Source organism: Chiloscyllium plagiosum, unplaced genomic scaffold (genome assembly GCF_037043375.1).
Source record: "Chiloscyllium plagiosum isolate Xiang-an unplaced genomic scaffold, Cpla_swu_hap1 HiC_scaffold_4, whole genome shotgun sequence".
In the NCBI taxonomy this organism is placed as follows: domain Eukaryota; kingdom Metazoa; phylum Chordata; class Chondrichthyes; order Orectolobiformes; family Hemiscylliidae; genus Chiloscyllium; species Chiloscyllium plagiosum.
Window position 1 is genome coordinate 97808411 of NW_028270142.1, and position 15726 is coordinate 97824136.

General features: G+C 41.0%; 1 protein-coding gene and 1 non-coding gene across 3 annotated transcripts in view; both read left to right on the top strand.

The window, feature by feature from the left end:
- Window positions 1-451: 451 nt before the first annotated feature.
- The window catches only part of lrrcc1 (leucine rich repeat and coiled-coil centrosomal protein 1), a 200518-nt gene continuing 185243 nt past the window's right edge, over window positions 452-15726 (top strand). The window contains exons 1-2 of one of the 2 annotated variants that reach the window (XM_043688159.2): window positions 452-1005; window positions 9499-9597. In XM_043688159.2, the coding sequence (XP_043544094.2) occupies window positions 9539-9597 (59 nt within the window). In that variant the 5' untranslated portion in view covers window positions 452-1005; window positions 9499-9538. The remainder of the gene's footprint in view (window positions 1006-9498; window positions 9598-15726) is intronic. The other variant, XM_087986500.1, reaches the window with a different exon arrangement.
- On the top strand, window positions 4475-4581 carry LOC122549621 (U6 spliceosomal RNA). Its single transcript, XR_006311618.2, has one exon. It is a non-coding gene; the product is annotated as a U6 spliceosomal RNA (small nuclear RNA).

The window sequence follows — 15726 nt, forward strand, 5'->3', positions numbered from 1 at the left end:
TAAATTTGTCAGACATGATTTCCCCTTTTAAGCTGACTTTGCTTAATTATATTATGGATTTCTAAATTTTCTGCTCTCACAACCCTTATTACACTTTAATATTTCTCCCAATAACAGATGTTCTGCTGACTGGCCTTTTTAAAAAACTTTTCTGTTAAGGTGTTGCATTGGCAGCTTTTCAGTTTTAAGGATTCCTGGACAATTACGACCAGGGCATCCACAATGTTTCTTCCTTTTATATCCCCAAGTGCATCCTGTCAGACCCAGGGGACTTATCCGTCTTCAGCCTCATTACTTTCCCGAGCACTTTTTCCTCCAGAGTTATTATACTTGGACTTCTGAAAACCTGGCCGCCCGAACAATGTTGTTCCAGCCGGTTCAGTCCGAGCAATGTCCATGACCTCCATTGGGGCAAGGACAATGTTACACTTCAGACAGCAGCAAGATGGGAACAACTGAAATAAAAACGCTGAACAAAAGAACGGAAGGATGCCTCAGGGAGGTTTCTCCCTCCAAATATACTGCCTGACCTGCAGGGTTTCACCACGCTCTGTTTATATTTTAGATTTTCCAGAAACCATAGTATTTTGTTTTATTTGAGACACCGACAGCCGGCCTTTCGTTGCCCAGCGGCCTGCATTAACCGTTGATGATTTGAACGGAATGCTCCTCACGCGTTGGTCGGACGATTGGAGTGGGAACTAAAGTTGGGGGATTGGGGAGCAGCCGGAGCTCAGACTAGCGGGATCTCAGAACCGGGTCCGGGCGCTGGGTTTGAGCGGGAAATTCAAGAGGAGAACGGTTGGCTGGAGGTGGACTGGCGTTCGTCGAGCAGCGATCTCGTGTTGTTGCTGCGCGCTGTCGCTATGGAGACGGGACCGGAAGAAAGCTGATGCGGCTTGGCCTCCTACACGCCAGCAGAATGGCCCGGCCTGGAGCTGGCGAGTGAGTGAGGGAGACAGACACAGAGATCGCGGTTCAAAATCTAATTGCGCGACCTGAAAAGTAAGACTCAAGTTATACTATCATCTGAACTGAACTGTAAATCAACGGCTCATTCCCACCCGCTTAGCTCAGGTGGCTGGGCTGCATGTTGCGATACCAACAGGGCGGGTTCAATTTCCCAGGTTTGATGACAAGCTTTGCCATGATAGCAACAATAACAGAAGTTGCTGGAAAAACTCAGCAGCTGTGCCAGCATCTGTCGAGATAAATCAGAGTTTCAGGTCCAGTCATCTTTCCTCAGAATTGATGGTAGTGAGGAAAACGTTTTTTTTAAATGCAGATGATAGGGCGCAAGTAAGGAGTAAAGTTAGGTGGAGTAGAGTGGAGAGAGAGAGAGAGAACAGTTCTCTGGAGCTTACTGCAGCATGAGTAAGAGATGTTGTATAGAGAACAGGTGGTGTGTTGAAGTGGCAGGCAACTGAAAGCTCAAGGTCTTTTTTGCAGACAGAAAGTAAGTGTTCTGCATAGTGGTCACCCAGTCCATGCTTCATTCCCCAATGTAGAAGAGACCACATTGTTTTTGGATTAAAATCCCTACAGTGTGGGAACAGGCCCTTCGACTCAACAAGTCCACACCAACCTATATTTGCCCCTGAACACTATTGGCAATTTAGCATGGCCAATTGTGGGAGGAAACCAGAGCACCTGGAGGAAACTCGCACAGACACAGGGAGAATGCACAAACTCCACTTACAGTTGTCTGGGGCTGGAATCAAATCTGGGTCCCCAGCACTGTGAGGCAGCAGTGCTAACCACTGAGCCACCGTGCCACCCCACATTGTAAGCAGCAAATGCAGTAGACTAGATTGAGTGAAATGTAGATAAAGTACTACTTCACCTGGAAGATATGTTTGGGCCCTTGGATACTTCAGAGGGAGGAAATAAACAGGTAGATCTTCCATCTGCGGTTGCAGGGGACGGTGCCGCAGGGGACGGTGCCACAGGGCCGTCGGGGTTGTTGGGAATAAAGGAGGAGTGGAGAAGGGTGTACCAGAGCGAACTGTCCTTGCGGATGTCTGATAAGGGAGGTGAGGGGAATGTGTATATGGAGGTGGTGGAAATGGCAGCTAATGATCCTTTGGATATAGATGCTGGTGAGATGGTAGATAAGGACAAGGGGGATCCTATTGCTGTGTGAGAGGGAAGAGAGAGTGTGAGGGGTGAAATGCAGGAGATGTGTCTGATCTGGCTGAGGACACTTAACTATGGTGTTGAGAACCCTAAACTCACAAAATTAAGCATGATAACTTCACCATACAATTGACACAGCACACATTGCATACACTAGATCATGTATAGTTTGTTCAATATGAATGCTTGCATTAGGTAGCACCTTGGGATGACATTGGGATGCTGCAAACACATTGCAGACAATAATATGCTTTCAAAGTGGAATTACTGCTGTAGAAAAGGCTGCAAAGCCAACTCTCAACAACAACAATATGATATTGAACAAATAATCAACACCAGGATAATTACCCTGGTATTCATTGACTAGAAAGAGGAGAAACTGGATGCTGGAGATCAGAGTTGAAAAGTGTGGTTCTGGAAAAGCACAACAGGTCAGGCAGCATCCGAGGAGTGGGAGAATTGATGTTTTCGGTATAAGGCCATCATCAGGATGGGGGGGAGGAAATGAGCTGAGAGATTAAATGTGAGGGAGAGGGAAGGTAGTTGGGAAGGCAACAGGTAGATGAAGGTGGGTGGTGGTGGTGTTCGGTTGAGGAGGACAGTGGAGCGATAGGTGGGAATGAAAATAGACAGATAGGACAGTTCAAGAAGTCGGTGCTGGGTTGGAGGGTTGGATCTGGGCTGAGGTTGGGGGAATGGGAGATAAGGAAACTGGTGAAGCCGACATTGAAGCTGTGTGGTTGGAGGGTCCCAAGGCAGAAGATGAGGTGTTCTTCCTCCTGGCATCGGGTGATTTGGATTTGGCGATGGAGTCAGTCCAGGAGCTGCGTGCCCTTGGCGAAGTGGGACAGGGAGTTGAAGTGGTTGGCCACAAGGCAGTGGGGTTGTTTGCTGCATATGTCTCAGAGATGTTCCCTGAAACGGTTCCATGAGTTGGCTTCTTGTCTCCCCAATGTAAAGGAGACCACATTGAATACAATGGACACAGTAGACGAGGTATTTGGATGTGCAGCTCTTGTGGTGGCAAGGGAAGGTGCCGGGTGTGGAGGATGTGTTGGTGGGTGGGTTGAGCTAATGAGAGAGTCACGGAGGGAATGGTCTGTGCGGAATGTAGGTAAGGGTGTGGAGGGAAATATATCTGTGATGTTAGGGTCTACTTGTCGGTGAAGGATAATGCACTGTATTCGGAGATTAGTGGGGTGGAAGGTGAGGATCGGGGGGAGGGTGGGTGGTTCTGTCCTTGTTGCTGTTGAAGGGGTGGGGTTCAAGGTCAGTGGTGCGAGAAGTGGAAGAGTTGTGCTGAAGGGCATTGTTGATCATGTGGGAGGGAAAATTACAATCCTTGATATCAGATCATGTGACCTTATGCATTCACCTGAGAGAGCGCATTTTAAAATTTTGTTCAATACGTTGCACCTCTGACAATGAAGTACTGTATTGGATAGTCATCTTTACATTTTGGTGCTTAAATCTCTGATATGGGATTCCACTTATGATTCCACTTTAAAATGCAACCAATTAGTCACAACCATTTGCCTTCTGTTATGTATGGGAAGATGGCAACACAAAAACAAACATGCATTTTGTAATGGAGCATCGTTTCAAGGTTGGAACTTGTGATAAGTCTCATAAAACATCCAGTTTGGTTGCCAATGAAGGATGTTGATATTCGCCAGGCCGTTGAAAGTGTACCTATTAATTTGGAGCAAATTAATATCAGGAATATGCAAGAGGCCAGAAATGGAGGAATGCCAAGATCTTGGTGTGAAGAAGGTTACAAGATAGTGATGTTGAGAAATGGGAATTTTAAATGTTGGTCAGCAAACACAGTGCTAATGGCGAATGGGATATGATGCTAATTAGAATATGGGAAGCAGAATTTTTAATGAGCTTAAATTGTGGAATGTGGAAGGATCAGGAAATCAGTGTAATAATCAGTTCCAGAAAAGAGAGACGGAGGTGAGAGTTTGAACAGTAGATGCACAGAATGGAGACAGGGATATTTGTTGGAAGTAGATGCTTTTGATCATAAAACAGAGAAAGGTTTGGAAAACTCAGCACAGAGTTAAATAGGATTCCAAGATTGCAAATAGTCTGGTTCGTTCTTGGACAGTAACTAGAGAACGGGGATGGAGTTAGTATCTAAATGTTTAAGTGTATTGCTTGGTTTCTTCAAGGCTTATATTTGGGAAACTTTGTCAAAGTTTCATTCCTTTTTCCATTTTCATTCTGTTCATAATTATTGTCTTCATCCTGTTCACCTTAATTGTTATCTCATTTCTCCTTTTGACTGGATTTGTTAAGAACTGCTTGGGAATACCAGGTGCAGTAGGCTTTTGTGCTCACTTTGGCAGCACATATTCTAAAATTGGCACGATACAGAGAAGATTAGCATGGCCCCTGCGCAAGGATGACACGCAAATTCGTGAAGCATTCCATATTTTTAAGTGATGGAGGCTGGGATAATTGCAACATTTAAAAGGCATTTGGTTGGGTATATGAATAGGAAGGGTTTGGAGGGATATGGGCCGGGTTTTGGTAGGTGGGACTAGATTGTGTTTGGATATCTGGTCGGCATGGACAGGTCGGACCAAAGGGTCTGTTTCCGTGCTGTAATCTCTACGACTCTATAACTGCTTTTACAGCCATGTCATTGTTCGATCACAACAAAATCTCTTCCCTAGCTTCCCACAGAATTCTAGGATACACCTGATCAGGTCCTGGGGATTTATCCACCTTTATACATTTTAAGACATCCAGCACCGCCTACTCTATAGCATAGACATGATTCAAAATGTCACCATCTGTTTCCCCACATTCTATGTCTCAAATATCCTTCTCCACAGTAAACACTGATGCAAAATACTCTTTTTGTATCTTCCCCATCTCCTTCTGTTCTAAACATAGGCTGCCTTGGTGATCTTTGAGGGGCCCTATTCTCTCCCTAGTTACCCTTTTGTCCTTAACATATTTATGAAATCCGTTTTGATTCTCCTTAACCCTATTTGCCAAAGCTATCTTATGTCTCCTTTTTGCCCCCCCGATTTCCCTCTTAAGTATACTTCTTCTGCCTTTATACTCTTCTCAGCAATCTCTGCTGTCTATACGTGACATACGCTTCCTTCTTTTTCTTAACCAAAGCCTCAATTTCTCTATTCATTAAGCATTCCCTGCGCCTACCAGCCTTGCCTTCCACCCTAACAGGAATCTACTGTCTCTGAACTCTTGTTATCTCATATGCTGAGATATATGTATCATCGATAATCGCAGCTGAGGGGCTGGAAGACAGGAGATTGGCTAATGTGGGGCCACTTAAGAAAGGTGGTAAGGAAAAGCCACGGAACTATAGACCAATGAGCCTGACATTGGCAGTGGGTAGGTTGTTGGAGGGAATACTAAGTGATCGATATGGACTTCAGTAAGGCATTCAACAAGGTTTCTCATGATAGATTGTTAGCAAGGTTAGATCTCAAGGAATACAGGGAGATCTAGCCATTTGGAAATAGAAATGGCTCAAAGGTAGAAGACAGAGGGTGGTGGTGAAGGGTTGCCTTTCAGACTGGAGGCCTGTGACCAGTGGTATGCCACAAGGATCAATGCTAGGTCCACTGGTTGTCATCATATAAATTATTTGGATGTAAACATAGGAGGTATAGTTAGTAAGTTTCCAGATGACACCAAAATTGGAGGTGTAGTGGACAGCAAAGAAGGTTACCTCAGAGTATAATGGGATCTTGATCAGATGGGCCAATAGGCTGAGGAGCAGCTGATGGAGTTTAATTTAGATAAATGTGAAGTGCTATATTTTGGAAAGGCAAATCAAAGCAGGACTTAAACCCTTAATGGTAAGGTCCTGGGGAGAGTTGCTGACAAAGAACTTGGAGTGGAGGTTCATAGTTCCTTGAAAGTAGAGTCGCAAGTAGTTAGGATAGTGAAGAAGGCATTTAATATGCTTTCCTTTATTGGTCAGAGTATTGAGTACAGGAGTTGGGTGGTCATGTTGCGGCTGTACAGGACATTTGTTAGGCCACCTTTGGAATGTTGTGTGCAATTCTGGTCTTCCTCCTATTGGAAGGATGTTGTGAAACTTGAAAGGATGTAGAAAAGATTTACAAGGATTGCCAGGTTGGAGGATTTGAACTATAGGGAGAGGCTGAATAGACTGGAGCTATTTTCCCTGGAGCATCAGAGGCTGAGGGGTGACCTGAGAGGTTTATAAAATGATGAGGGGCATGGATAGGGAAAATAGACAAGGTCTTTTCCCTGGGGTAGCAGAGTCCAGAACTAGCAGGCATAGGTTTAGGGTGAGAGAGGGAAAAATTCAAAAGGGACCTAAGGGGCAACTTTTTCACACAAAGGGTGGTCCGTGTATGGAATGAGCTGCCAGAGGACGTGGTAGATGTTGGTACAATTAAAACATTTATAAGGCATCTGGATGGGTATATGACTAGGAAGGGTTTAGAGGGATATGGGCCCAGTGCTGGCAAATGGGACACAATTAAGTTAGGATATCTGGTCAGCATGGATGAGTTGGACCGAAAGGTCTATTTCTGTGCTGTACATCTCTATGACCTGTCTCCAACTCTGACATGTTGATTTTAGTTGTGGTTCAACCTTCGTGTTTGAATTAAGACCTATTATTACCTTTGTGATATTCAAGATTCCTGAGCTGTCAGTCTTGGAGTGGTATCACTCTTACCTCTGAGGCAGGTTCATTGCTACATCTGGGACTTTAGTGCACAAGCTGGCTGACAGTTTAATGCAAAGAGAATGCTACTGTTTCAGAGGTGCTACGTTTTCTTTCTAATTATTCCTTCAATCTCCCTTCAGTCCATGAACCCATTGCTGAATACCAGGCTGTTGTTTTGTTGATAATTGCTTATTACTGATCAGATATTCTATTGCTCCACAGGCCTCACTTCCTCTAATTTTATCATTTCCCAACCTTGCACAGCTCTGAGCTACATGGATGGAATGTTTCTCCAGATCAATTGTTTCAATCTGCTTTCACCAATGAATTTGATTCCATCTTCTTTTCTCATTCATTACATACCATATACATCTGGGTCTGTTTTGTACCTGCGTCAACATATACTGCTGCTTTTCATGTCTGGAAGGCTCAGTTAACCCCCAGCAGTTCAGTCAGGCATAAAACTGCATCCCCCACCTCTGGTTATTTACAGTACCATCAACAACGCAAAGTGATTTTCTTTAACCCTAAGTTAGAAAGTAACATAATAATAAATTAAATAAACTGTTGAATGTATGGAAGTTAGTCAATAGAGTGAATTTTTTTGTGTCTAATTCAGAAGTTTTAACCATTAGATTAGATTACATTACATTACAGTGTGGAAACAGGCCCTTCGGCCCAACAAGTCCACACCGACCCACCCATACCCCTACATTTACCCCTTACCTAACACTACGGGCAATTTAGTATGGCCAATTCACCTGACCTGCACATCTTTGGACTGTGGGAGGAAACCGGAGTACCCGGAGTAAACCCACGCAGACACGGGGAGAATGTGCAAACTCCACACAGTCAGTCGCCTGAGTCGGAAAATGAACCCGGGTCTCTGGCGCTGCGAGGCAGCAGTGCTAACCACTGGGCCACCGTGCCGCCCATTACTTCTGGAGTTACCAATGATCAGTCCTTGCTTTCCGACCCTTCTCATGCTGAGCTTTAGTGGCAGTAGCATCAACTGTAGATGCTATCCAGCTTCCATGCTGCACAGATAATTGCCATTTCCTCTTCATTTGTTGACTTTCATTGTTCCAGTGTCAGATGAATCTCAATTTCCTTCTCTTTCATAGTTGGGAAGGCTGAAACTGTAATCTGCAACTCCTCTACAAGCTCTGTTCCTGTATTGCTTATTTTGCTTCCTTTCCTCCCTCTCGCCAATCACAGTATTAATCCAAATCTGCCTGTTTTCATCAAAGGTGTCTGCTCAATTGTCAATAAAACTTCAGTTCTCATCTCTTAAATGGACTCTTGTGGCACAGTGGCAGAATCCTTACCTCTGAGCCAGGTTCAAGTCTCAGCTAGACCGGAGGTGTACAATGACATCTTTGAACAGGTGGATTAGAAAATATCTAGTATTATACCTGTGATCACTAAGCATGCTTGCTTCCACCTCTAATATCTAACCGCCTCTGCCAGTGAATCTTTATCTTTCTTCTTGCTAGTCTCATCTTACATGAACATCCCCGTGTTTAAATCTCTTCATGATACATATCCTGCACTAATGTTCACATATGCACCAATCCAATCTTTTTAACTGTGTCTTGGTTTTCTGCCTCAAATTTAAAGTTCTCTTTATTATCTGTAAATGCGTCCATTGCCTAGCTCTATTACCACAGCCTTCTCCTGTCCTGAATTCCCCATTTTTCTGTCCTGTGTGTCGTTGCTTTTCCTGTTCTGCCATTAAAGTTAACACTTTTTCTTTTAAAATCCCATTGAATAAACACTTATCTCTTTGCATTTTTTTTGATCACCCATTTCTCTTGTTTTGTTAATTTGCCCATTGTACGTCATGCTAAAGTGTCTTGATGAATGGAATTTGTTTTGATTTTTTTTTAAACTAGTGTTGCTATTAAATGACTCATTTAAATTTCTTTTAAATGTTTTTTTTCTAATTTGAGACATTTTGGCAAGTATTTTGTTGTAACATTATTATTTAAAAAATCAAAAAGAGTCTCCAGGAATGCGGTAGGCTGTAATTGAAGCAAGCAACTATTGTCGGACAGAAGCACTTGCATTTCTTAAAAAATATTGGATCTCGTTGTATTAGTATGTTAATTAAAGTAATTAGTAGCAAGTTACTGATATTGCAAAGTAATGATATAGGAGGATGCAGCAAAAAAAGCTGAAAAGTGGCATTGGCAGATTATCCGTTTTTGCTTCTTGTAAATGGTAATTTTAAGGAAAAAGACTAAAATGCAACTCGTATGAGGCAATATATTAGATGCTATTTCATGGTCAAAGTAATGAGTCAATTATTTCCTCAAAGGTTGTGTTTTGAACAATATATTTTGGTACCATACATTTGGTGATCCTTCCAAACTCTCCTGCTGCAAAGGGTCTGGTAGACTTCATTAGTGAGTTGAGCTTATTTTTTATAATATTAAAATATGCTAAATAATTACATGCTTAGCAATGAACTGAACACTATTGTGACTTTATTTCTGTAATTTAAGATGAATGATTACAGTAGAACAGTAATTCCAAATAAATGAAAAAAAGAAGGTAAAGTATATGTCATTCAAAGACTGTGTAGTTTATCTGCTGCAGTTGGAGAATTATACTGAGTAATGTGCACAAGCATTTAAGTAAATTGATTTATTTTTCCTTCTCTTATTTAGCTTTTCAATAACTGACAGTTGTACTATATAATGAAGTGGAATGGCATATGATGATCAATCATCACATGAGCTGTGTTTGATAGATAAGACCATCACCAGGTACATTATTATTTTCTACTGTATTAAATATTCTAATGTTTGAATAATCCTTCTTCATGGATCTTTTAGTTTTTTTATAATTTGCGCTAACTTTGACTATCCAACAAGAGACAAATATTCTTAACCTATATGTAATCAAATTAATATTTCACTAGAAAAAAAATTAATTTAAATCCAATAAAGTTTAGAAGGCATCTAACTTTTACTGGAATATAACGTTGCTCTAGTTGAGCAAGAAAACCATTGCATTTACCCAACAATCTCAAGTAAAATATATGATGGTGAAAGATAATGATGTTGGTTATGTACTATTGTTAAAAATGTTTTGTAGCTCTTATTCTTCATTTAAAAAAAAACTTTAAAAGGAACTGAAGTTTATAGTAGGCTATTTTATAATTTTACCATTGCATCCCAAGATAGTTAACACAGTAAACAGGTCTTCTTTCAAACTTCATTCAAAGCCTCATCTTAAGATGGTTACTTGGAAGTTTATAACTGGATTTGTCCAATTACTCATTTTATTTGGTAAATTGTTTCAACTTGTCTTTTGTAAGGCTTGGCTGAAATGGAACCTCTCTGAATGTTGATATGCAAATATACTTTGTCACACAATGAAACCGCACAGTGCTTTTCTCACTTGCTGAATTCCTAATGTCAGCTTTTCCACATACTGAAGGTTGTAATTAAATACTATTTTGTGGGACAAGGAAGATTCAACCAGTTCATTCTGAGGAAGAGTTGAAAAGTGGCATTGGCAGATTATCCGTTTTTGCTTCTTGTAAATGGTATTTTTAAGGAAAGAGACTAAAATGCAACTCGTATGAGTCAACATATTAGATGCTATTTCATGGTCAAAGTAATGAGTCAATTATTTGCTTAATGATACCAATTTAGTTTCTGAAGCAGAAGCTGTATGATTCAAAATCCACTCTTGATAGTTTCATGAATTATTCAACAAACGTCTTGTGTCCATTTGGCTGTAGGTGCCAGCCTTTCATCCATTGTTGTGTGGGTTATAAGAAAACTCCACCTGCCGTATAGGACTAATCTATAGAAGTATTTACATTCCAACCAATCAATGTTAATTTGCCTTTGGATCCTTCTACTTTTTAATATTTTCCAATTATGAAGGCATGTAAACAGTAACTGCATGGCAGGGCTTTTTTTGTGTAATTAGTTGAATAGTTTAAATCTAACAAAGAGCTTGCATTTTTATTTTCATATCCTCAGAATATCCAACACACTTCACAGCCAAAAACTGCTTTCTGAGTTGCTACTTTATAACCAAGGCTGCCATTTTGTTCACTTTAAGATAAGTAGCCTGATAATCAGTCTTGAGATCTTTTACTTCAGATATAGATTCAATGAGAACTTTCCACGTCTATTTTGAATAAAACATGAGATCTTAAACATCAAGCTAAATGGATGGATCCTGTCTAACTTTGCATTCATAAAATAACATTTTGATAAATTACGTTACCAGAACATCAGCTTGCTTCCAATGTTCCAGCTGACTAATTGAGGTTCGAATCCATTACCTTCTAATTTGAAAGTAGCATGTCTTGCTAATCTAAGCTAACGTTTGACAAATGTTGTATGGAAGTTTGGCCCACAGAAAAATAATCTTTTCATTAGAAAGGTTCTTTAGAAGTGATTTTGGATTTAATCCACTTGGCACTATGTACTGTTTTTGTAAAGAATAAAGGCCCAAATACTCTAAGGAGTGGTACTCACTGTTAGATTACCACTCTGCTCCTATTTTTTTCCATTAGGACTAAACTCTGTATTTCCAGCCAGTAATTCTGATCTTGGCCTCTTCAAAATGCGGAATACAACTGAAATTGAACAGTGTACTCATAATGCCCAGTAGTCAGAGGAAGCCAACCACGCCGTCTTTTACAGCAGTGTTTGTGTTGTATTCTTTCAGGATATCAAGTAAATAGTTAGCCAGGAGTTGCTAGGTTTTAATCCGCTAACATTTTGTGGATGTAATTATTAGATTAACTGAAGCAAAACCCTCCAAATTCTTCAACTTTAATGGACTCTTTCAGGCATAAGCGAATTGACCATTGGAAAGTTTGATTTCCCAGGCAAATCCCACAGAGTTTGCTATGTCTGGGATTCTGTAGAGTCCTGGCACTCAACTCCAGCCCTGTGCTGCTGCAATGACTATTTGACCATCAGAATATCTAGGCCAACACATTTTTGTTCCCAGTTTGAGACACTTCTTGAAAGTTTTGGGTAATTAAACTTTACTGATTTGTTAATTGATCATGCCTAGAGTTGGAAGAGGAATTGGATGTTTAATTTTTCTAGTTCCTTGCCCTTAGTCCAGTTGTGCCTTTTTAATTCGTGTTTGAACAGTTTTAACTTTAATTTCTTATGGGAAATAGAGTTCCTTTAGTTTAGCTGAAAGAAAAGTATATATAAGATTTACTCTTTAGTTTGACATTGAAACTGTTAATGATATTCATCATGTTGCAGTGGGCATGGTCTGAGGTCAGGTTTGTTCATTTTCCCGGCTCTTAGTTCGCCCTTTCAAGTTTGGCAAACAGTCGGTCTGCTCATTTTATGTCTAATGTACTAATAAATGTGTCATTCTTAAAATTAATAGTAAATTGACAGCAATTAGGCAATTATTATTACAATTGCTTTATTTCAACAGTTAATCATTGCAGCTTTTAAAAATTCTACCATTTTATTGCAATCGTTTACCTTAATTAAGTATTTCAAGCTGGTGCTCATTCACAGTGATGTGAATGAATTGCTTTTCAGGATGTTGAACACCTAATTAACTCGATGTCTTAACAATGAAAATTACCTTTGTTCAAGATAAATTTCTTAAAACAATGCTATACATCTGCCAGTTTCCTAGTAAATAAATTTAAAGATGGGTTGAGACAGTGAAATTGATGTGTTATGAGGCAGCAGAGTTGTTTTAAAAAGTTGACATCTCACATGAAGAGTACTAGTTGTTATAGATGTTTCTAATTGTTCACACATATAATGTCACCACTGGACACAGCATTGAACCCAGGCCTCCTGGCCCAGAGGTAGGCACACTATCACTGTGCTGTACCTTTCTACTAGCTGTAACACACCCAGTAGCTAGATGAGTAAACAGTTACGAAATTAAGTTCACTCTGTAAATTTCTTCTTTTTTAATCAGGTGATATTATTGTGTTCAGTGATGATTCAAATTTTTAAATTTAAAGTTCAAAATGCAAATAGAAATTATTTATTCAGAATGCAAGTAGTTTTGAATCAACTTGTTCAGACATATCGTGCGAATTAGGACCTTCCAGTCCAGAGACAGGGACATTATCACTGTGCCACTAGAACCCTTTATCTGGATGTATACTTTTAAAAATGAGGAAAACTCTAGAAACAGAAACAATTAATTAACTTGCTTTTACAGCATTGTAGAGACAAATCTCTGTGCAAACCTCTGAACATCCTTTATACTTGTATTCAGCTCCGTAGGTGAATACCAGAGAACTGGTGTGAATAAAAATTCAAATCATAATGGTATGAAAAGGGTAGGACTCAGATTTCACAATTTGAAAATGGCATAGTTATTAGAAGCCATTTGTGAGCATAATGGACAGACACATTCTTGTCATATGATGAAAACTAAACAAGAACATTTAATAAAGCACATTTTTGGAATAGCAGAAATTAAAGTTCCTGACGAGAAAAAGAACAAGATATTACCTAAAAGTATCAATAGGCAGAGAATTTGGGTCAGTATTTATTTGAGGGAGGCAAAAGTGAGGACTGCAGATGCTGGAAACCAGAATATAGATCAGAGTTGTGCTGGAAAAGCACAGCAGGTCAGGCAGCATCCGAGGAGCAGGAAAATCGATGTTTCGGGCAAAAGCCATTCATCAGGAATAGAGGCAGGAAGCCTCCAGGGTGGAGAGATAAATGGGGGGCCGGGAGGGAGATGGTGAAAAGGTGGCAAAGAGTACAATAGATGAATGGGGGTGGGGACAGAGGTGTTGGTCAGAGAGGAGGGTAGGGGAAGGTAGCAAAGAGTACAGTGGGTGAATGGGGTGGGGAATGGAACACGACAGCTAACAAACCACAAGAAATTAGTTTTCTTAAACTCTATTCTGTGGACCAAAATGGAATCACAGGTGTCCAATGTTTCAATAATTTATCTTGAGAAATTAGTTTAATGGAGAGCTCTTAAAATTGTAGACCAAACTGCATGCCACCTATAGTAATGGCAAAGTTTCCTGAGGATACATCTGTGTCTGTATGAGTCAATGAGTGTAGCTGCAAATATTCTTTTTGAAACCAGTGAGAACATCTGTCATTTGTCTGTTCTAATCAGTTATAGCACATCTGTCTTTGGTTGACCAGAGATTGGAAACACCAGTAAGATTCCCATTATCTCTCTCTCTCCTCTCTGTAACAAGAGTTATTTGTGTTCTATTTTGTAGTGGATAGCAGGAAACTTCTACACTTCATCTCTTCTGGTTTTTAGCCAGAAGATGAGATGACAGAGATAGTTGTTGTTGTTGCTGTTGCTGTTGTTGTTGTTGTAATAATAGCAAAGTAGACCACTCCCTCCGCGACTCCCTTGTCAGATCCACACCCCCCACCGACCCAACCACCACTCCCGGCACCTTCCCTTGCAACCGCAGGAGGTGCAACACTTGCGCCCACACCTCCCCCCTCACTTCTCTCCAAGGCCCCAAGGGAAACTTCCATATCCGCCACAGATTCACCTGCACCTCCACCCACATCATCTACTGCATCCGCTGCAGCCGGTGTGGCCTCCTCTATATTGGGGAGACAGGCCGCCTACTTGCGGAGCGATTCAGAGAGCACCTCTGGGCCACCCGGACGAACCAACCCAACCAACCTGTGGCACAGCATTTCAACTCCCCCTCCCACTCCACCGAGGATATGCAGGTCATTGGACTCATCCACCGCCAAACCACAACAACCCGACGGTCGGAGGAGGAGCGTCTTATCTTCCGACTGGGAACCCTCCAACCGCAGGGGATGAACTTGGACTTCACCAGTTTCTTCATCCCCCCTCCCCCCACCTTGTCTCAGCTGGATCCCTCCAGCCCGGCACCGCCTTCCTGACCTGCAGTCTTCTTCTTGACCTCTCCGCCTCCACCTTACTCCGACCTATCACCCTCACCTTGACCTCTTTCCACCTATCACATTTCCAACTCCCCTCCTCCAAGTCCCTCCTCCCTACCTTTTATCTTCTCCTGCTGAACACTCTCTGCTCATTCCTGAAGAAGGGCCTGTGCCCGAAACGTCGAATCTCCTGTTCCCTGGATGCTGCCTGACCTGCTGTGCTGTTCCAGCAATAAAGTTTCAACTTTGATCTCCAGCATCTGCAGACCTCACTTTCTCCTTAAAGAGCACACAAGTTAGATTCAAGAAAATGTAGCACAAATTTGACAAGTCTAATTTTAGAAAGCAATCAGTCTGTCAGTTTGGAAATATTGGACAATAGTGAAAGGTAGAAGTATACACAGGCATGGTTGACATAAATACCAGTTTTGAAGCACCAGTTTTTTTCTCAGATATTAATTTTAGCAAGGACAAAACACATATTTCAAGAAGGAGCACACTGGGGATCTCTGAAGTCTTGCTGGGAAAAGAAGAAGATTTTGAAGATGAGGCATGATTTGTGTAAGAGTGAGATACTTCAAACTGTCAAAGGTATAAAAAGTAAAGACTAACAGGAATACTGTAAGATCAATAAACTGCTTTTTAAGATGCTTAAGATAATTAATTGTGTACGTAGATGAGAACTGTGAGCTAGAAAAGACAACTCTAATACCGCATATACTTGTGTATAGATCAGATTTTGAAGATGGTTTGTTTTAAGCTTAAATTAGGGGGCCAACTTATATTGGAGGAATTGTTTTCGAGGGGCTGAAATTCATGCTGTATTTCAAAATATCATATTATTAGCAGAAGTCGATTTTATCATACAACTAATTCCAGGTAAAGAATAATCACAAATAGTTACTGAATCCTAATCTTCTACTGAACATCTTTCTGCTGGATCTGAGACAGGAACACAAACTTTCCTCAATTTGTGACATTCTCTGACACAGTACATGGAGTTCCAATCTCTCTGCAACAGTCGGG